Below are 22,080 nucleotides of genomic sequence, written 5' to 3'. Positions count from 1 at the left end.
ACATAATACACATTCCTAAGTAAGATAAAAGATTCTCCAAAAAATAGCTTGACATCTCCCACTGCATGAGCTTAAATAACTTCACCCGTTCCCACCCTGAAAGTCATTTCCTGTTCAGAAAGTTCTCTCCAAGAACTAGTTTCCTGTATAAAAGTGCGAACATGATTAGCGGCACCTGAATCTAATATCCAGGTTAGGTGAGTATTCTCCACTAGACATGTTTCAACTACTAGTAAATCTAATTTACCTTATTTTGCCTTTTTCGCTTTCTTTTCAGCCAAATACTTTGGGAAGTAACGTTTCAAGTGCCCATCCTCTCTGCAATGGAAACAATTCCCTTTGGGAGTCTTGTTTTTGTTTTTGGTTTTCTTAGCAGTAGTTTTCTTATTCCCTTTACCCTTATTCTTTATTTGTATAGTTTTATCTTTCGAAGAAGAAGGAACAAACTAGTTATCAGTGGGTCTTGTTCCAGACGATGACCCCTTAAAAAACTTCTTAGGTTTAGAAATAAAATTTACTTCTTTTTCTTTAATTTTCATCATAGACTGATATGTCTGTAATTCGTTCAACAACGTAGTCAAATTATATGTAATTTTGTTCATAACAACATTGGTTCTGAATGGTAGATAACTCTCTAGAAGAGATTCCAATATCATACTTATTTAACTTATCTCATCTATCATTGCCCCATGAGCCTCAACAACATTAAAATGGACCATCATATCGAGAACATTTTCTCTAACATTGGATCCATCTTTCATGTGAGTAATATAGACATACTTAATGGCTTCATGTCGAAAAAAGGATGATGGTTGCCCGAACATCTCCTAAAGCGACGCCATTATCTCATGGGCGGTGGGCATTACCTCATGTTTCTTATTAAGTACATCAGATATACTTGCTAAGATGTAGGCCTGAGTTTTTTTGTTAGCCCTAACCCACCGATCATAGATGTCCCGAACATTTTGGTTCACTGTTGTACTGGGAACCGGTGGACATTCATCTATCAACACAAATCTCAAATCATTCACAACTAATATTGTATTTATGTTGGATTTCGAATTTGAATATCCTTCACCGTTAAACTTAAGTACCCCCAGCTTTAGACAAGTTTATGAACCGATTTGAGATTGTAACCAAATTTTATAAGGTAACAGTCTATTTTAACAATTTAAAAAACTAGTTGTTAACCTAAGTGAGCATGCTGTGTCTATTTGTTATAGATTTTAAAGTCTAATTCCATTTTATAATAACTTACAAAAATTAGACATGCTAAACATCCACAACTATCATCAAAGGCATTTTAATATAACATTTATATTAAAAGAAACCCTATACATGCATATTATAATAATAACAACTTACAACATACTTTGAATGCATGTAACATGCTTCTTATGGTGGGATTTTAAATCTACATGGCATACTGTATATATATACAAGATTTATTTAATTATAACATACATCACATGCATAAACAATTAAACACATACTGATACAGTTTTTAGTTTTAGCATTTTTAAGTAAACAAAAGCCTATGTATTACAAAAAACAGTTGACAGCTCCAAACCGCTTCTTGACTGCTTCGAATAGCTCCAAAATCGGACCCAGAATGCTTGAACCGGATGTGAACCACCTAAACCGAGTCAATCAAACTAATTTTGAAAATGAACTAGGTCAAGTTTGAAGAAGATCGGTCAAACCAGTCAATCTTCTTAAACTTGTTCAAGAATCTCGCTTAGATTGAAATTTGACTAAAACTTGATCTCTCGGTGCAAGTTGAAATCTCACTCAAACCATCAGAGTCTCGTTCCTGGCTTGAAATCTCGTTTAAACTTGATTCGAAATCTCGCTCAAACTTGATTCAAAATCTTGTTTGAACTTGAAATCTCGCTCAAAATTCCAACAGAATCTCGCTCGAACTAGAAATCTTGCTCAAACTTGATTCAAAATCTTGCTCAAACTCAAAATCTCAGTCGAACTCAAAATCTCGCTCGAACTAGGTCCAATCTTGCTGAAAATTCAAACAGTAGCTGAAGAACTGGAAATCTGTAGCTCGACCTTCTTCACTTCTTTCTTCAATTACATCTTAATTTCAACTTTTAATGACTCTATATGGATTATAGACTCTTAAACACATATTAAGGCCCGTTAAACAAGAGCCAATTACAAGAGAAACAACATAATTGAAAGGATTAAAATGCCAAAATACGGGAAAAACCATATCAACATACTTTTTCATGCAGTTCAATGAAAAACACCCACCAAAATCAAACTAACAATAGTTAAACACTTAAATCATGCTCTTCTACCAATTGAAGAAATGAAATATCATGGAACGGTAGACTACAAAATCAATAATCACTTAAACTACATTTAATTTGAGATTTAAGCATGTTGTTCATACGATGTTCAAAAGAGGGTTCGAAACACATATTACTTTTGAAGATTTCTCCACAAATTCAGCTGAAATCCACCAAGATAGATCTTGAAACACCGAGAGGACTACCACCGAGATCTTCTCTACTATGCTCAAGTTGGAATGTGTGGTGGAAACACTTGAACAAGTTGAATTGATGAAGAACGAGAGCAAGGTTTTTGGGTTAACAATTCAGATATTATATTTTTGCATCCTCTTTGATCTTCATGCATAGAGCAACAATATATAGGTAAAAACCATGCAAATGTATATGGTTGCATGGTGGGCAACTCCAGCTTGAACATCATCACCAAGAACATTTGGAATTTGATGATATTCAATCAAACATGTTAGTGGGCTTTTCCTAAAATTGGAAAAACCCATTAACCTAAAATGATTTCAAAAAATCATTTCATTTAAATTAATTTTATAAAATTAATTCAAAATAATTAATTTAAATAAAACCAATTTTAATTGATTTTTAATTAAAAATAATTTTAATTTAATATCTAAAAATTAAATTAATACAATATCACCAATAAATCAATGATTTAAATCACAATTTAAATATTAATTGATTTTTGAATTTCATTTAATTTCAATTAAATTAAATGTTTATGATTGTATCATATACAATCAATCGAAAACCCTAAAAAATTGAATTTGAACATTTCAAATTCATAACCCTAATTTCATACATCAATACTTAATTTTTTATTCCAATTCAATGAGCTAGTAAAGGGACCTAATGGACCTACAGATCATGAGCTCCAACGATCTGTAATTAATTCGTTAAAACTCTTTAATCGAATTAATTACTATTCGTTAACTATCAAGACACAACACTATAGCTCGATAGTTGCACTCTCCTCACTATAGATATATTTAAGTTCATAGAAATCATAATCAGTAAGTCGATACTTCCAGGTCATTTGTATATACAGCTGGGTCAAAATTACCATTTCACTCCTGTAAATACATCTCGTTCCTTAAGTTCCCACTGACGCTCTAATGAACAACTCGATTCATAATACTACTTATGAATCATGTTCTTCTCTATCATGAGAAGGTGGAGCCCCAATTGTTCCAGACCTGGAATCAGTACTTAAGAGAACAACCTATATGCTAACCCTAAAATGGGTACGAGTGAATTTCATCTTGCAGGACTATGTCCCCAACTATTTGTCCAGTCTTATCCCCAAAATAGAAGGATTATTGAGCAGTGCTGTTGGACTACTCTCACCCAGATAAATCAAAGGATATTCCAAATAAACCGAAGTTCATAGCTTGCTCAAGATTAAGATCGAGTTATCCTAGGTTATTTAAGTATGAAATAGTCAGTTTTAATAGTAAACGGTCGTTATAAAGAAAATTGACTATTTCGTGGTCCAGTCTATATGCAAACTCATTGTATAGGATGCCTCCACTCACATATCTCTACACGAATGATCTGTGAATCACATCATTTGTATTACTGATGACATAATATTAGTTGCCTTTATCTTTATGCATATAGAAAATGATGAATATGAATGATACAAGCTCATGCTGCCATAAACTTATAAGGATATGACATGTAATGTTATCTATCTGATGCGCTGATGAATGAATGAATGCTATAATTGCGCTTAAGTTCTTTTGTGATGAAGACATTTTTATGCGATACTACGTCTAAATATATGCATTGTTAATGATATGCTCGTAGTATGCGATGGAGTAGTGCATGCCACAAGTTTTCTTGTACTGAAACCAAGTATAATTCCAATGCAAGCTTCTCAGAATGATCTGAGGTCGAACACAGGGATTATTTTCGTTAATGTGCTACTTATGTGATACATGTGACTGGTTTTTAACAATGAATAAAGAATGTTGATTTATACAGAAATGTAAATTGCAGTGAAATTAAAAATGCATTAATAAAATAAATCCTAAACTAATATGATACACGATACAAGATACATGATACATGATACTGAGGTCGAGAACTGATTGTGAAGTTGTACAAAGAATCGATGTATGTGAAGGTAAGTTTTATGAATGAAGCAGAAAGAGAAAGAGTAAGTAGTAAACACATCGCAAGTTTGTCAATTGCGTTAAAGATGCAACTAAGGTTCCACTTTCCCTTGGTGTACACCTCTCGGTGATCCGCCGCGTCCCCATATCTCTATGGTGAAACAGGGATGAACGTGATGAATGCAAGGTTGTTTCCATCTCTGGAAATACTTCTTGCTTTAGTTAACACATTCTTCCAACCTTATCTCGATAGGCGGAATAACATCTTCACTTCAGCTCTCATAGGTGAAGATGCCGTCAAGCATGCTCTAGCTAAACTTAATTATTTCCTTAACCCAAATTAACTCACTCACTTAATTCTTGCTATTTACCCAGGGAATTAAGAACACATCATGGAGAAAATGGATTATGGATGTACTGAAAGAGACAGAGAGATGACAATGGAAATTATCATAACATTTATTCTAAAATTAAGCGTTTGATACATGTTATGAATAAAAGATTAGAGAAGATGAATACAAATGATGAAATAGAGATTAGAAATAAATACAGAAAGAGTGTCAACGTATTGACACAGATCCCGAACGGAGATTATGCTTGCCGGAGTGTGGGAGTGGTGGAGAGGAAAACTTCCCTCTCAGGCTTGCTTTCCCGGTAGAATTGACCCTCGTACAGAGCTTCAACTACGAGGATCGGAATAATTCTCTGCTTGGAGACTCACCTCTCGGCCTTGTCTCGTGGTTCTCCCGGATTTACTTTGGACAGTCGCTTCAGACCAGTCTTTCTCCCAGAATCAGTATATGCACGTCTCTATGTATTCATGTATGTTTTTCAGTGAATTTGAAGAAGCTATTTATAAGCGAGGCTTGGGTCTTTGTATTTGTGATCCCCACTGTATAGTTATGGTAGTTCTTGAAATGGCAGAATGAGAAATTCCTTCTGTTACGCAATAAGTCTGTCAGAAATGCACAACTGACAGCTGTACACTTGTCAGAATCTTCCACAAATGCGTTTCTCTTTACATCTTTGATCTATCGCCGCATACAGTGTTATTTTTTATTACCGATGCGATTGCAATTGCGTTGATCGCTAGAGCTCTTGATCGATTGCCGCATGCGCCGTCATTGTGTTGATCATCTCTTCATTCTTGATTGATGGGTGCAATGCGACGTAGATTCGTTATTTATTTTATCTTTAAGCCATGAACGCATGCGGTGACTAATTTCCTGCAAAACAGAAATAGAAACATTCTATTCTACCATCGCAATGGTTTTAGTGGGTGTATTTACGACATTTTATAATTTTCGCATTTCTTAGTCAATTTGTGTACAATCGACGCAATTTTTCTTTCTTTTAGCCGCAATATCTAAATAAGACAGCATAAATAACTTGTATTTCTACAAGTTATCACACCCTGCAATTTAGATATATGCTTGTCCTCAAGCATATCTTCCACTAAAGCAATATTGTTCAGTTCTTATCCTTATTTTGCGTCGATTGGTTGCTCCGAATGCTCCACCTAGGCAACATTACTTAACAACGTAATTTCCTTCTATCCTTAATAATTCATCACATGTTCTATTTTATTCTTTTATACAACAAATCTCTACTAAAAAATTCCCTTCTTGTTTTTGAAAAGAATGTTTACCTCTTCTTGCAAAAACAACTAGGTACGACTTTATGCAGTTGTCTAGTTTGCGTTATTTATTAGAGACTGTTGATCATGGTTACACCCTTCGTTTTGGCTTATTCCCACGGGTGTCATGCGAACATCCAACTATGGTTGTGTGCCAATCTCAACTTTAACTCTTGATTTTCAGCTAAGTTTAACTTTTGCTGGTCAGAGGAGTTATCTCTTATATTCTTATATTTTTTCTTCTTTTCATATTGCGCCATTCTTGGAAACCCACCTTCGTTTTGGTTTGCTCCCACGGGTGTCATGCAAACATCCAACTACGAGCAGATTCCTTTCACGACTTAACTTTTATCAGGTTTGGGTTTTCCCTTACGCTGACATTGGAGTTAACATGATTTTTTTTTTTATAATGAATGCATTTTTCTAATGATAACTGCATTCGCTTGATCGCATCTGCTCAGACTTTCCCCACCCCCAAATTTAGAGATGTGCAAGGATCTCATTGCATTGTTCTAGACAGAATAGACAAACACTTAGTTAAAATTTTGAAAAAAAGGTTTGAGCAGAGTCTTGAATGATAAAAGGTAAAGCAGTGCTATTGCTACGAATTATCTAAGTGCTAGTCAGAAAATACAAAGTGTGGGAAATGTTGCTAAGGGTATGCATATGACTCATCATGGCAGCGTAATGAATGACACAAAATAAAAGATAAAGAACATCACAATAATTGACAAAGGATGATAAATAAGTGGCTAACACACACGGAAAGAATTGTTACTTATTTGTATTAAAATTAACCAAGTATACAAAGAATTAAAAATATCGCAATACAAAATTTGAGCATGTACAAAGAATCAAGTAATAGCTTCTATACACAAAAATAATGAATTTATCCTTTGTATTTGATTCAGACGAGTGCATGGTGAACGATCAACGCCATGCATCCATTAACACAAATGCATATTTGCAGAGGACTGGCAACACCGCATGTATCGGCACAACACTCCCCTCAACTCAATGCATTTCTGGAGGACGGGCACATGGTATTTCTATTGGCGCAACACTACCTCGACATAGTGCGTTTTTTGCTAAAGATGGGCGAAAAATACATATGCACGCAACACACCCCTCAGCGTAATGCATTTTGTAAGATGGATGTAAAGTGTATCTTATTAACACAAGATACACCCATCATCGCAATGCCTATCGATTTTTCTTTTTAATTCATTAACACGCAAGTCGATAAGACTTTATGGTGTTCATTTTCTTTTTATTCAGTCATTCATAGAAATTTTAAAAACAGCGCTACTAATGCATAAAAGTAAAGAAATTAAACACGCATGGAAATACACGATTGAATTAAATTGAAAGTAAACACATAAAGCAGTAAAGGCTAATTCTAATAAAAAGTAACTAACGCAATTTAGAAATTAGTAAATGAAAGCTGTAAAGAAAGCACTTAAACATAGATATAGGGATGCTGATTGAAAGAAGTTTTTTTTTCAGAGTTACCACAATAGCATCCCCTCTGCAGGCGGTCAAGCTTGCCTGCACAATGTCATCAAGGACATTGTTCCTTCCCATGAGTTCCCGGGGCTTCGGAATTACTTGGCAGCGTTCCTGGTGTTCTGTTGCGAAGCTCGGCTGCCAATTGCCCAACTTGGATCTCCAAGTTCCTGATTGAAGACGCTTGCAACTGCATGACAACATCGTTTTTCTCAATATACTGCTTCAGTAGGGTTTCCAATGATGATGAATTTCTAGAGGTGTTTGAGGAAGATGGTTGGTTTTTCGGTGGCCTTTGATGACCCTGATTCTGATTCTGATGAAAAGGTGAAGGATTTCCTCGATTCCCGGAATTGTTGCTCTGATGGTTACTCGGCCCCCCTTGGTTGTGATTCCCTCCCCAACCGAAGTTAGGGTGATTTCGCCAACCGGGATTGTAAGTGTTGCTGTAAGGATTATTTTGGATAGCAAACACTTGTTGCGGGTTCGATGGGCACATCTCTACAACATGGCCCTCTTCACATTGGACACAATTTATTGTGGCCACTTGTGTCGGAGCATTTGCGTTGAACTTTGAGAGAGGAAACCTTGATTAGGTGCCATCATTTGTAGAAGAGAGGTCACCGCGGCCATCTGTGCGGCCAAAGTTGTCATTGTATCTGTTGGCACACTGGCGTTATCGTTTCTTCTTCTCTCGGAACCTCTACCCCCATACCCATCATCCACCCAGTCATCCGTGTTTCGCGAAATGCGATCAAGGATGACCTTGGCTTTTGTGTAGGTCTTATCCTGTCTCTTATACACATCTAGATGTGTATAAGAGACAGCATCCGTGTTTCGCGAAATGCGATCAAGGATGACCTTGGCTTCTGTGTAGGTCTTATCCATAAATCCTCCTGTTGCGGAGGCATCAGCAACGACTTGCGTTGATCTATTCAGGCCGTTATAAAATGTTTCCATCAGAATGCAATCGAGACTTCCGATATGCGGACAGTTTTTCACCAACCTTTTGAAATGCACCCAAGCGGTGCTCAGAGTCTCATTATCCATTTGCTCGAAATCCAACACGTCCTTTCGTCTTCTTGCGTTGACTGTTGGAGGGAAGAACTTCTTCATAAACCGTTCCACCAACTGGTCCCATGACGTTATTTCATTTGGCTCCAACGAATGAGCCCACCTCTTTGCTTCATCCCTCAAGGTGTACGGGAAGAGGTGAAGTCTAATACCTTCTAGGGTGATGCCAGGGATGGAGAAAGTACTGCACATCTCCACAAAGCTGGTAAGATGGGCATGTGGGTCTTCACCTTGTAGACCTTCAATTGCCCCATGTTTTGTATCATTTGGAGCATGACTGGCTTTATTTCGAAGTGTGCATTCTCCTCAACCATTGGTCGTGAAATTCCAGGCGAGAAGTCGTAGAGATTGAGCGCTGCATAATTCCTCATAAGGATATTGCGGTTAGCAGCAAGAAATACAGGGTCTTGCGCTGGTCGATTTACCCCTTGATTTCCTTCGGGTCCTTCATTATTGTCTGCCATATTGACTCTTCTTCGCCTAGCTCTGTTCTGGTGTGCCCTTGCGCAAAAAGTACGCTCGATCTCTGGGTCCGATTTGAATTCTGTATTGGTTCCAGTACTATAAACCGTCAGCCTGTTCTTCGTGTTAAACAGATAGTACAAAGAGATTTGTCCTGTAAAATACCACAAACGTATTCAACACTAACCGTTACCAATCCTCGGCAATGACGCCATAAACTTGATGACATAAAATTAGTTGCCTTTATCTTTATGCATATAGACAATGATGAATATGAATGATACAAGCTCATGCTGCCATAAACTTGTAAGAATATGACATGTAATGTTGTCTATCTAATGCGCTGATGAATGAATGAATGCTCTAATTGCGCTTAAGTTCTTTTGCGATAAAGATAATTTATGCGATACTACATCTAAATATATGCGTTGTTAATGATATGCTCGTAGTATGCAATGGAGTAGTGCGTGTCACAAGTTTCCTTGCACTGAAACCAAGTATAATTCCAATGCAAGTTTCTCAGAATGATCCGAGGTCGAACACATGATTGTTTTCATTAATATGCTACTTATGTGATACATGCGACCAGTTTTTAACAATGAATAAAGAATGTTGATTTATACAGAAATGTAAATTGCAGTGAAAGTAAAAATGTATTAATAAAATAAATCCTAAACTAATATGATACAGATACAAGATACATGATACATGATACTGAGGTCGAGAACTGACTGTGAAGTTGTACAAGGAATCGATGTATGCGTTGACAAGTCTTATGAACGAAGCAGAAAGAGAAAGAGTAAGTAGTAAAAACATCGTAAGTTTGTCAATTACGTTAAAGATGCAACTAAGGTTCCGCTTTCCCTTGGCGTACACCTCTCGGTGATCCGCCGCATCCCCATATCTCTATGGTGAAACAGGGATGAACGTGATGAACGCAAGGTTGTTTCCATCTCTGGAAATACTTCTTTCTTTAGTTAACGCATTCTTCCAACCTTCTCTTGATAGGCGGAATAATATCTTCACTTCTGCTCTCACAGGTGAAGATGCCATCGAGCATGCTCTAGTTAAATTTCTTAGTTAATTATTTCTGGAAATACTTCTTTCTTTAGTTAATTATTTCCTTAACCTAGATTAACTCATTTGCTTAATTCTTGCTATTTACCTAAGGAATTAAGAACACTTCATAGAGAAAATGGATTATGGATGTACGGAAAGAGACAGAGAGATGACAATGGAAATTATCATAACATTTAATTCTAAAATTAAGCGTTTGATACATGTTGTGAATGAAAGATTAGAGAAGATGAATCCAGATGATGAAATAGAGATTAGAAACAAATACAGAAAGAGTGTCAACATCATGACACAGATCCCGAACGGAGATTATGCTTGTCGGAGTGTGGAAGTGGTGGAGAGGAAAGCTTCCCTCTCAGGCTTGCTTTCCCGGTAGAATTGACCCTCGCACAGAGCTTCAACTACGAGGATCAGAATGATTCTTTGCTTAGAGACTCACCTCTCGGCCTTGTCTCGTGGTTCTCTCGGATTTACTCTGGACAGTCGCTTCAGACCAGCCTCTCTCCCAGAATCAGTATATGCATGTCTCTATGTATTCATGTATGTTTTTCAGTGAATTTGAAGAAGCTATTTATAAGCGAGACTTGGCTCTTTGTATTTGTGGTCCCCACCGTATAGTTATGGTAGTTCCTGAAATGGCGGAATGAGAAATTCCTTTTGTTATGCAATCAATCCGTCAGAAATGCACAACTGAAAGCTGTACACTTGTCAGAATCTTCCGCAAATGCGTTGCTCTTTACATCTTCGATCTATCGCTGCATGCGGTGTTATTTTTGATTATCGCATGCGGTTGCAATTGCGTTGATCGCTAGAGCTCTTGATCAATTGTCGCATGCGCCTTCATTGCGTCGATCATCTCTTCATTCTTGATTGATGGGCATAATGTGACGTAGATGCGTTGTTTATTTTATCTTTGAGCCATGAACACATGCGGTGACTGATTTCCTGCAAAACTGAAACTGAAACATTCTATTCTATCATCAAAATTGTGTTAGTGGGTGTATTTACGACATTTTATAATTTTCGCATTTCTTAGCCAATTTGTATACAATCGACGCAACTTTTCTTTCTTTTAGCCATAATATCTAAATAAGACAGTTTAAATAACTTGTATTTCTACAAGTTATCAATTACCTATACAAAATGGGCGCATCTGATAGTGTTACTAAGATTAGATATTTAATTTCACCCATATACTTATAGACCATTTAGGCTATATAATATTAACTTGATCCTGTTTATGTCACCACATAAAGTTAAAGTATTCATACTATAGCCATGGATATGTTTATTGGATTTTCATAATAAAATGCAAAATCAACAACTTGATTGAATAAAATAATCAATACAATATTATTGATGAATAGAATGTTTAACACAAAATTTACAAACTGCGAATTCTAGGACATTCCCAAAACTAGACCTAACATCTGCAATACGGTGGGGAAGTCAGTAGATATCAGTTTAATCCAGGATTTGATCATTGGACTGCTGTTAAGAACATCCTTAAGTATTTATTGAGAATGAGGGACTACATGCTCGTGTATGGTTGTAAGGATTTGACCATTACAGGATACACAAACCTTGATTTTTCAGATTGATAAGAATCTTAGGAAATCCACATCAGGATTAGTGTTCACTCTTAACGGAGGAGCAGTAGCCTGGAGGAGCTCTAAGCATAGGTGCATTGCTGACTCCACTATGGAGGCTGAGTATGTAGCGACTTGTGAAGTTGTGTGGATCAAGAAATTCCTGACAGATTTTGAAGTACTTCCAGACATGTCAAAGCCCATTCATCATTTATTGTGATAATAGTGATGTTATGGCTAATTCTCGAAGGCCTAGAAGTCACAAGCGCGGGAAGCACATAGAGTAGAAATATAATCTCATTCGAGAGATTGTGTATCGAGGGGACATGATCGTCACACAGATAGTTTCGGAGCACAACATTACTGATCCATTTACAAAGGCCCTCACGGCTAAGGTGGTCTCTTATACACATCTAGATGTGTATAAGAGACAGGTATAGGTCTACGAGATAGACCACATTTAGTCTACGGCAAGTGGGAGATTTTGTACCAGATACGTTTTATGCCCTAGTTTATTTCTTTGTGTACTTGTATATTAGTGTGCCTTTTATCTTGTACACCCCACTAGCTTTAGGGCAATGGGGAGATGGTTGAGATTGATGCCTAAAATCTCATAGGGTTCTGTAGTTTGTAATTGTATTGTACAAACATTTTATTTATTTAATAAAATATAAGATGTTTTATTTTACATTTAGTAGGATTAAACCCACAAACCAATAAACTAACATTCAAGGTTATCATCTATAGCTTAAACATGTATGTATAGAAATAGAGGTAGATCATGTTTAAGAGATAACCCAAATGGTCTGTAATAGATGGATAAGGCTGGGTACCTTATCCTAGTGACACTATGAACATGGCCCACTTTGTAGATGTTACAATAGTTGTAAAGTGCTACAAATGATCTGATCCTGATCATTCATGTAGAGACATGTGAGCGGGGGTATTATATACAAAGGAGTTTGTATAAGACCGGACCACGAAATTATTAGTCTCATTATATAACATCTTTCATAATAGAGACATACATTTCACCAAGATGACCATAGGTGACATGACCTGAATCATGAGTGATTTGTGAACTCTTGCCTATGAAGGCGATCCTTTGATTTATATGGGTGAAAGTGGTCAGATCGTCGATTCAATAAGCCTACCATTTTGGGGATTCTTCTGATTGGGGAGTTGGGAACATAACTACACAAGACAAAATTCACTCATTCCACAACGTCGGGATAAGTAGTTAAATTGCTCCCTAAAGGGTTGATTTTGGGGTTTGAATAATGTGGTACCACACTCTCTCTTGGCTAGAGAGGGGTTTGGTCATAGTTGAACTATGACTTATTGTTCATTAGAGGGATCAGTGGTACTTAAGGAGTTAGATGTAACTACAAGGGCAAAACAGTAATTTTGGCTCAGATGTACTTACGAGTAATTTGTGAAGGGTCATCGCACTGTTGACTGGTTATATCCAATGGACACAAAAATATATTTGTAGTGCGAAGAATGTAGTTGTAGGTCTTTAGTGGAGTGCCAAACAGTTAAAGGATGTTGAATAATTTAATTAAAGGAGTTTAATTAATCATTCAAGTACTAATGGAGCTTCAAGCTACAAGTCCATGAGGTCCCCTCTATAGCTCAACATGGATTTAACAATAATTAATTTTGGATTAATTTGAATTGTTCAAATTAAATGAGAAAATTAACTATATGTGATATAATTTAATTTAATTATATATGATATAATTACTATAATGTATTTGATACATTATCATATTAAGTTTAGTTGGGAGGAAATAAATATTTGAATATGTTTCAAATATTAGTTATGTGAATTGGATTCATATAATTGAACTTAATATAAATGGAATTTATACTAGATACTATCAATGAACAATAAGTCATAGTCCAACTATGACCAAACCCTTCGGAATCAGCCTTTAAGGGAGCAATTTATCTACTTACCCCGACGTTAGAGAATGAGTGAATTCCGTCTTGCGTAGCTGTGCTCCCAACTCCCCCATCAAACGAATCCCCAAAATGGTAGGCTTATTGAGTCGGCGATCTGGTCACTCTCACCCATACAAATCAAAGGATCATCTTTATAGGAATGAGTTCACAACTCACTCAGGATTCAGGTCATGTCATCTATGGTCATCCTGGTGAAATGTAAGTCTCTATTATGAACAGTGTTATATAATGAGATTAAATATTTCATGGTCCGGTCTTATATAAATTCTTTTGTATAGAATACCTCCGCTCACATGTCTCTACATGAATGATTAGGATTAGATCATTTGTAGCACTTTACAACAATTGTAAATCGACAAAACGGGCCATATTCGTAGTATCACTAGGATAAGGTATCCAACCTTATCCATCTACTATAAATCATTTGGGTTATCACTTAAACATGATCCACTTGTATGTCTTTACATAAATGTTTAAGCTATAGATGATAACTTTGGATGTTAGTATATTGGTTTGTGGGTTTAATGCTACTAAATGTCAAATAAAACATCTCATATTTTATTAAATAAATAAATTATTTGTATAATATAATTAAAAACTACAGGACACTACGAGATTTAGTATATCAACCCCAACAATGTCCCACTTGTTCTAAAGCTAATGGGGTGTACAATATAAAAGTCACACTAGTACACAAAGTAATAAACTAGTGCATAAGACATACCCAGTAGAAAAAGTGCATCATTCGTATTTGTACCAGGCTCTATCTGGACGGGACATCGTGCGCGCGTGCATGCCTTGCTGAGGAGCTCGTGCACGTGTGCTCGATGTCGCCCTCATGCGCACATGCATCTAGGGGCCACACGTGCACCTTTCCAACTGTGCGGTCCCGATTCTTTTACCCATTTTTGGAGGTTAGTGTGGGGCCTCCCAAGCCACTAGCTCACCCTCACGCCCTTCTCGCGTGCACGTCCGTTAGTCCAATCACTCCTCCTTCAGTTGAGGCGTGCATTGACTTGGTCTCCCCTAAGTTGCTTGGCTTCGACCTGTACTTCATCAATGATAGTTAACTGTCATTCTACCCCTGTGGCACCTTTGGCCATGCTCGAACCTCCACTAGTGCTCATGTCGAGTCTTAGAGGTCTGAAAAACCTACCCCGACTGATCTCTAACGTCCTAGTTGAAGGTAGTTCACCTTCTCCTGCCCCATGGTTGTCGTGGGCTTAAAGTGAGTAAAGACAAGAGTTCTTTTTTTTTTCCCATCCTGGTTGTAACCAGCTTGTAGCTCCAAGCTCGAACAAGCCTGATTAGTTGAAGTCGTTGGGCGCAATGGGCATCCCCTCCTTTAGGATGCCTTTGGAGCCTGTTGCATGGCTTTGTCAGCCTTCATGTCGGGTTTAGAAGAGTGGGCTATTAAGGCCCATTACTGGATTATTGCATCCTGCCAATCTTTAGGAAGATGGTTGACAAAGCATAGTGAGCACTCCTCGACATCGCCGTCACTTGAGCACATGCTCAGGTCGTTGTCATCACTGTTGCTGTCGATTCAAATCACTTCCACTCCAGGCGACATACTGTGTGCCCTTTGCCTCGGTGTTTTTGACTTCCTCAATGCATATATGGACTATTCTAGATCCTTGTCTGTCGTCATTGGGGTCGGTTCTCCTAATGCAACCCTTAGCTGGTTTGACTCTCCACGGAGGGAATAAAGTTAGCTATTCAATGACCCAGTGGCTTGTTGTATAAGGTCTTGTTGGGCTCCTTTGGAAATCTGGTTGTGCAGCTCCCATCTTTGGTGAGTTTATGAGTGAACTTGAAAACGGGCTCTAATACCACTTGTCACGGGGTAGAAGCACGGTATTGCGTATTTTAAAATTTTTCCCATACGGCGCCAAGCTACATTTGACTAGCCTACTAACTGGACCCAATTTTTGTTCACCAGGTGACTATGGTAAGTCGAATACACTCTAGAATGGGTTCTTTTAGGTACTCACAACTATAAGGAAGGTAGAGACATATTTGTGGAAGGTTATGAAAAATACAATTACAAAAGGACTCAAGGTTATGAAAAGTACAATTACAAAAGGACTCTAACTCGCAAGACCAACTTTAGAAGAGTTTTATAATGGAGAGAATTCATTTTCACTCACAAAATGCTCAAGTGAAAGGCTTATGATACTTAAAATTTTTTTGACTCCATATCTTGGCCTTTCAAGACATATTTATAGGTAGGAGGGAGACTAAAAACGTGGAGGAAGTAGAGGAGTACCCCAAGTAGGACTAACCGCCCACTACTCATGACATTAGGGCCACTCCACATGTCTCCACTTCTTCTTCCTTTTAGGAAGGAGACATGTCCACTCTTTCCTCTTTTTTAGCTCCTACTCTCCCACTTACTATTTTAGGACATCATCACCCTTGGAAGTAAGAAGCCACCATCCCACCAATGTAGTTGCTTGTCTTTGGAAGTCTCCTACCTTTTTGGACCATCTTCCACGTTTTGAGGAGCCTCCCACGCCTTTATGGTCTTGAGTGCACTAAGTGCACGTTGTCCAAATGTGGCTGTCAGGGTGAGCTTCAGTCACCAACTCCCATGCACGCTGCCTCGTGCGCCCAGGCCTTTGCTTGTCTGCTTCACACGTGCCTTGTGCTCCTCTCTAGCGTGTGCGCACACCCAATGCTGCATCTTTCACGTGCACGTCGTGCCCTATCTGGGCGGGTTTTCGTGCGTGTGCGCATGTGGTACCGAGGGCCTTATACGCGTGCACCCGATGGCGCCCTCATGTGCGTGCATGCGTTTGGGTGTTGCGCATGCGCCTTTCCAATTGTGTGGTCCCGATCCTCTTACGCGTGTTTGGAGGTTAGCGCGGGGCCTCCCAAGCCGCCAGAAAAATTTTCAAAATGTCAACCAACATTAAAATTCATCCAAATCCAAAGATGAACGCTATTATGTGTAATTTTGGACTCAAAGAATAAATCCAAAAAGGAAAAAAAAAATAGCATGGATGATTAAACTAAGGCGAGATAATTCCACTACGATCCAATTTGAGAATGAAAAAGAAGTTTGAGGCTTAAAGCCTAACTTAGGATCCAATGAAATTGAGAGGAGGAAGTAATTGGGCCCAATTACTTCAATTGTCCACTTCGGCAACCAAAGTCAAGATGAGAGTATTCATCACAAGGCTTGGCTTTATGTAGACCACTAACCTATCTCACATTCGGTTGGCCTGGTACCTCATTTCAAGCCAAGGTCAGAGGCATGCCTATTCCAAATTTACCTTCCGTAAATATATCATTATAATGTTCATAAAAATTAAGGTAAAATTCTGTTTTTGGTCCCTCAAATTTGAAGCTTATGTTTATTTGGTCTGTGAGGTATTGACATATACATTTTAGTTCTCACGTTTCCACAATAATTCTGACTAATTCCTGGATTAACTTGAAACTATCAAAACACTGACTAGATCATTAGGTGTTATGAGATGACAAATTGTTGCATTTAGTTACTTGGTGAAATCATTTATCTAGTTTGCAAATAATTTGAAATTTTAATTTTGAAAAATAAACTCTTAGAGAAAATTAAAATGACTAAACATATTAAAAATATTAAAAATTATTAAGCAAGGAGTTAAATAAATCTGGCTTAATATGGTATCAAATAGTTTATTAGATTTTGAAAAACAAACACCTTTGTTTAGCTAATGGATATATCAAACACTTATCATAACAACTATCTAAGAAAGAACCAACATGTAAAAGATATTTCAATGGACTAAGATGTTTATAAGATAGATGTCCAAGACGATTATGCTAAGTAAATACAGAATTTACTGATTTTTTATCTTCTCTTAATGCCCTCACATTAAATCCCATTTCAACACGACAAAGTCATCCAATGGGTCAACAATAAATCTTGCTTAATAAAAACACAACCTAAATCAATATCTTTTCTCTTCTACCAGTTGGTTGCCCACATTTTTGTTCAATGGGTCAGATTGCGTTTGGTATTCGGCTGAAAAAATCAGAGACATTTCTATATTTGAATAATAGACCTACACATAATTACCTTTTCTAAAAAATAATACACTTTATTACATCAGCACAATCATAGACGACTGTGTTGGAAATGAAATTATTTTTCTACATAGAAATCTTGAAATATTAAAACAATGATTTTTAGACTTAAAAAAAGTGTTGATTTTAGAAAAATTGAAGATAAATTAGAATTAAACAACAACCACATCTTCATAGATAAGATACCAATCATCTCAAAATTTAATTGTTCAATTTTCTACCCTATTATTGGACCAAAAAAATGAAAAGTAAAAGGATAAATATAAAGGCAATAAAAATAAAGGATGCCACCTGGGTCTTAATTAAAGTTATCAATAACTTATGTATTATAATAGCTAGAGTATTGATTGAGAATTTGATCTTAATCCAACGTCGAAAAACAAAAATAACATATCATTTATTGATAAATTAAGTTCACTTCAACATCTTTATCATCATTGATTTAGAAACAATTTTTTGCCACGAACGATACATAGTTAAATTAAATGAATGCATTATTGAATAAATGGATTTTGAAATCTTCAAGTATTTCTTTCCATTGATAGATAAGACCACAATTTAACCAACCATCTTGCCTATGTCAGGTAGATGGAGAAATTAAATTAAATATTCATCTATACTTTTGATTTTAGCCCAAACAAATTTTACTATACAAACTATTTGAAAAATCATGCACAAAATTAGAATATGCATGATGAAAAGAGTTTTTTTCTTCACAAAATAATCAAAATGAATAAGATATTAGAAGTTCACATATGTATATGAATATTGAATATAAAGATTTTTTTGTATATTAAAAAAAAGTCTAGAAGATTGAGAACATATATTATACATTGTTTGGGAAAATCCTTGAAGAGGAAGCCAATAGGAAAAATTGATTCCATGAGTTGACAAATTCAAAAAGTCATGAAGAAGTTTCTAGTTTCTAATGAAACCAAGGTTATATATTGTGCCTTTCAAACCAAAAAAGTCCATATTTAGTAGGTATTCTCATCATCTATTATTTCAAACATATTTATATTTGTTGATTTTTGGAGAAAAAAGGGTCTTGTCTTAAAAGGTTCAAAATTTCAAGAGCAAGGAAAACCAATTCTTTTGTCAAAGTGAATGGTTGCAAAATATGGTTATTATTAAACCCACAAATAGTTTTAAAAAATGTTTTTTTTTTTAATTTCTTGATTTATAGAAATTCCTGACACAAAGTTAATATATTTTGGATATTGCAGTTTAAATCTTATCATCATCATCATCATTGTTGTCTTTCAAATTTTGTGCATGTTGATATATCAACTAGTGGGAAATGAGAAAATTAAGAAGATAACCACAATACTAAATTTATTTGGAGTTTTCTACAGAAAAAGAATAAAATATGTCATTTATGGTAACTTTCTTATTAGTTTTTATATTGATGATAAAATGCCCATAAAATAAGTCTAGTTAAGGAATAAGAACATAATTGATTTTTTTTTTTTTTTTTTAAAAAAGAACATATAATTGGAACTTTAATTTACTTTTTCTTTTTTAACATAGGACTAGAGGATTCGAATTATAGACCCGATATTACTAACACGCTCATATTTTAGTTGAGTTAATGCTCACTTTGGTTGAAACTTTATTTTTAAAACAACATAGGTAAGAGTAATTATAAATGTAACAGTATAATTAAGAAATTTATAGTTTAATTAAGCATAAAATATGATCTTATAATAAAACTAATTATAATAATAACTGCACACATATGTATAATTGGAATGTTTTTAAGTTAGAAGTGAACTTAGTTTAACAACAATTGACATGAACTTCCTTCTTTAAAAGTTAAAAGTTACATCTCCATCTCCTCGGTAGTTATACTAAAAAAATAAAATACTTTTGGTCATAAGTTTAATATCTACAACACTCAAAATATCCTATATTAAATTTATATATCGTACATCAACATTTTTGTCGATATTTTTACATTTTCATGGTTCGATATCAACATAGGGCGTGAATCTCATCTTTATTATTTAGTAAAAGAAAATCATGAAACATAAAAAATATGTAACAAAATGTCATCAAACATGAATATATATAATAAATAACAAATATTTTAACTTGTTTAAAAAATATAAAATATTTATTTATTAATTTAACCTTTTTGAATTTTTTGTTTTATAATTTCTCCACAAATATCCATTGATATCAACATTTTATCGATATTTTCATCCACATTTGCATACAATTGAGACATCAACATTTTGTTGGCATTGATATTTGAACTATTGATTCATGGTCAGTGAAACTACTATATAAGAGGGGGGATCGAACCTCCTAACTTTATAGAAAGAAAAATTATGACAATATAATTAGTGTTGACCTAAATTTACTTTTATTGATATTGACATTTCAAACCTGACATATTAAACCTGCAAATGATAGTAACCTAAATAACGGGCCCAAAATTGCATGAAAATAAACAATCCAATTACAAACTTTGAACTTAAAAAATCGATGTTAAGGGATAAAGATACCAACTAACATTCCAAATATTATTGAACTATTATAATAAAAAAAAAAAAAAAAAATCTTAGCTTCAAATTTAAAAGGTTGGTTATTGAGTCATTTATAGCAATTTTGAAAATTAGAAATATAATTAATAACACACATTTATGACAAAACAATAGCCTAACATCAAAATGAAGATTATATCCTTTATATAATTTCTAAAGAGTGAAAATATGTGAACAATAACTCTGAATCTAAAGTTTGACATTTTATATCTTTAAAAAATAACATTTTAATTTCATCAAATTAAAAATGTAACATTAATTTAATTGAATATATAGATAAATCATCTCCAAAGGCAAGGAAAAAAATTGTTAAATCAAATTCATGAATAACTCGAATTCTAATTCACAAAATGCTCGAGATTTGTCCCAATGAGTTTGGTTATGTGATAATTAACATTCACTCTTTCTTGAGATCAATATCTATTGTTGTACTCAATTAAACAAAAACTCAAAATTCAAATTAAAAAAAAAAATTCAAACTTTACCCCCAAAAACTAAACAAGAAAGAAGAAAAAAAAACTAAAAAATAGATCCTTAACTTTACAAGTTATATACATATTCAATTAGAACAAAAGAACCAAAACACGGCCATCACATAATTTTAACATTTACAGTCATCAACAGTTTCATCTAATCCAATTTGTAATTACAAAACTTCCTAAAAGCAACACTCATAAATTAATATATGAAAAATATTGATTTCACTACGCATAACTTTTTCTTTAATTTGACTTATTTAATTATTAAATAATTTTGAGTAAAAGATTAGCTTTTGTTTTTCTTCTTCTTCTTCTAATAATAATAATAATAATAATAATACAAAAGTAATTCTTATTAAATCCTTATTTATGTATATAGTCAATTTGTTGGCAATAAATTAGGGTTTTAAAGTCAAAGAATAGAGCACCTTCTTTGGACTTGCATGACATGAATTATAATTTTCTTTTCTACAATGGGTTGCTCTGACCCAATCCCATCCACACAACATACAACGGTCAACTTCCTTCATCTCCAAATTAAAACTCTTTATCTCTCTCTCTCTGTTTTCTCTCTCTCTTTGTAATTATAAAAACCCTTCATCCCTTCCATTAAAACACTCAAAGCCCATCAAATCCCACTTCTCAAAATTCCTCCTTTTTCCTTTTATTTTATTATTATTTTTAAAAAAAATCTGAATCCAAAAACATTTCCCCCATTAATGGAAGCAGCTCATTCAACTAGGGTTGTGATTATCGACACCAAGTACGTGCAAACGGATGCCAAGAGCTTCAAGACGGTGGTGCAAAAGCTGACGGGGAAAGATTCCGTGGCAGAGGAGGAGAATCGACATACCGGTGGCACCCGGAATTCAGGTCTTTTGAGAGATTCATCGTTCAAGGAGTTCCAAAGAGTGCTGAGAGAGATGCCAAGAATCGATGAGCTTTATTCTGATTGAAATGAATACATATATATAGGCTATATATATCTTATGATGATCTCTGTTTCTTTGTATTATTTGTACTTTATTGATATATAATTCTTTTATTAGTTTTTCTTTCTTTCTTTTCATAACCTTTTTTTCTATTTGTTTATAACCGTTTTTTTAATTTAGTTAGGGTATCACAAAGTACCACTGTCTATCAATAATAAATTGCAATAAACTACAATATACTTCTATGAGCATGATAAATCGCGATAAACTTCTATTACTCAGTGATAGAAGTCTTCCGTATT

The 22,080-nt window shown here is 35.2% G+C and overlaps 1 protein-coding gene across 1 annotated transcript; it reads left to right on the top strand.

Annotated features, from left to right (window-relative positions):
• The first annotated feature begins 21,565 nt into the window (after positions 1-21,565).
• On the top strand, positions 21,566-21,802 carry LOC120079335 (VQ motif-containing protein 1-like). The gene has a single exon (XM_039033499.1). The coding sequence runs from the start codon at positions 21,566-21,568 to the stop codon at positions 21,800-21,802; it is 237 nt and encodes a 78-aa protein (XP_038889427.1).
• The last annotated feature ends 278 nt before the right edge of the window (positions 21,803-22,080 follow it).

The sequence above is a fragment of the Benincasa hispida genome, chromosome 1 (assembly GCF_009727055.1).
Source record: "Benincasa hispida cultivar B227 chromosome 1, ASM972705v1, whole genome shotgun sequence".
Classification (NCBI taxonomy): Eukaryota; Viridiplantae; Streptophyta; class Magnoliopsida; order Cucurbitales; family Cucurbitaceae; genus Benincasa; species Benincasa hispida.
The sequence above is the reverse complement of the archived record's forward strand: the minus strand, read 5'-3'. Positions and strand labels throughout refer to the sequence as shown.

Excerpts from the sequence above, each read along its gene's own strand:
- LOC120079335 (XM_039033499.1), top strand. The coding sequence starts at position 21,566 with ATGGAAGCAGCTCATTCAACTAGGGTTGTGATTATCGACACCAAGTAC.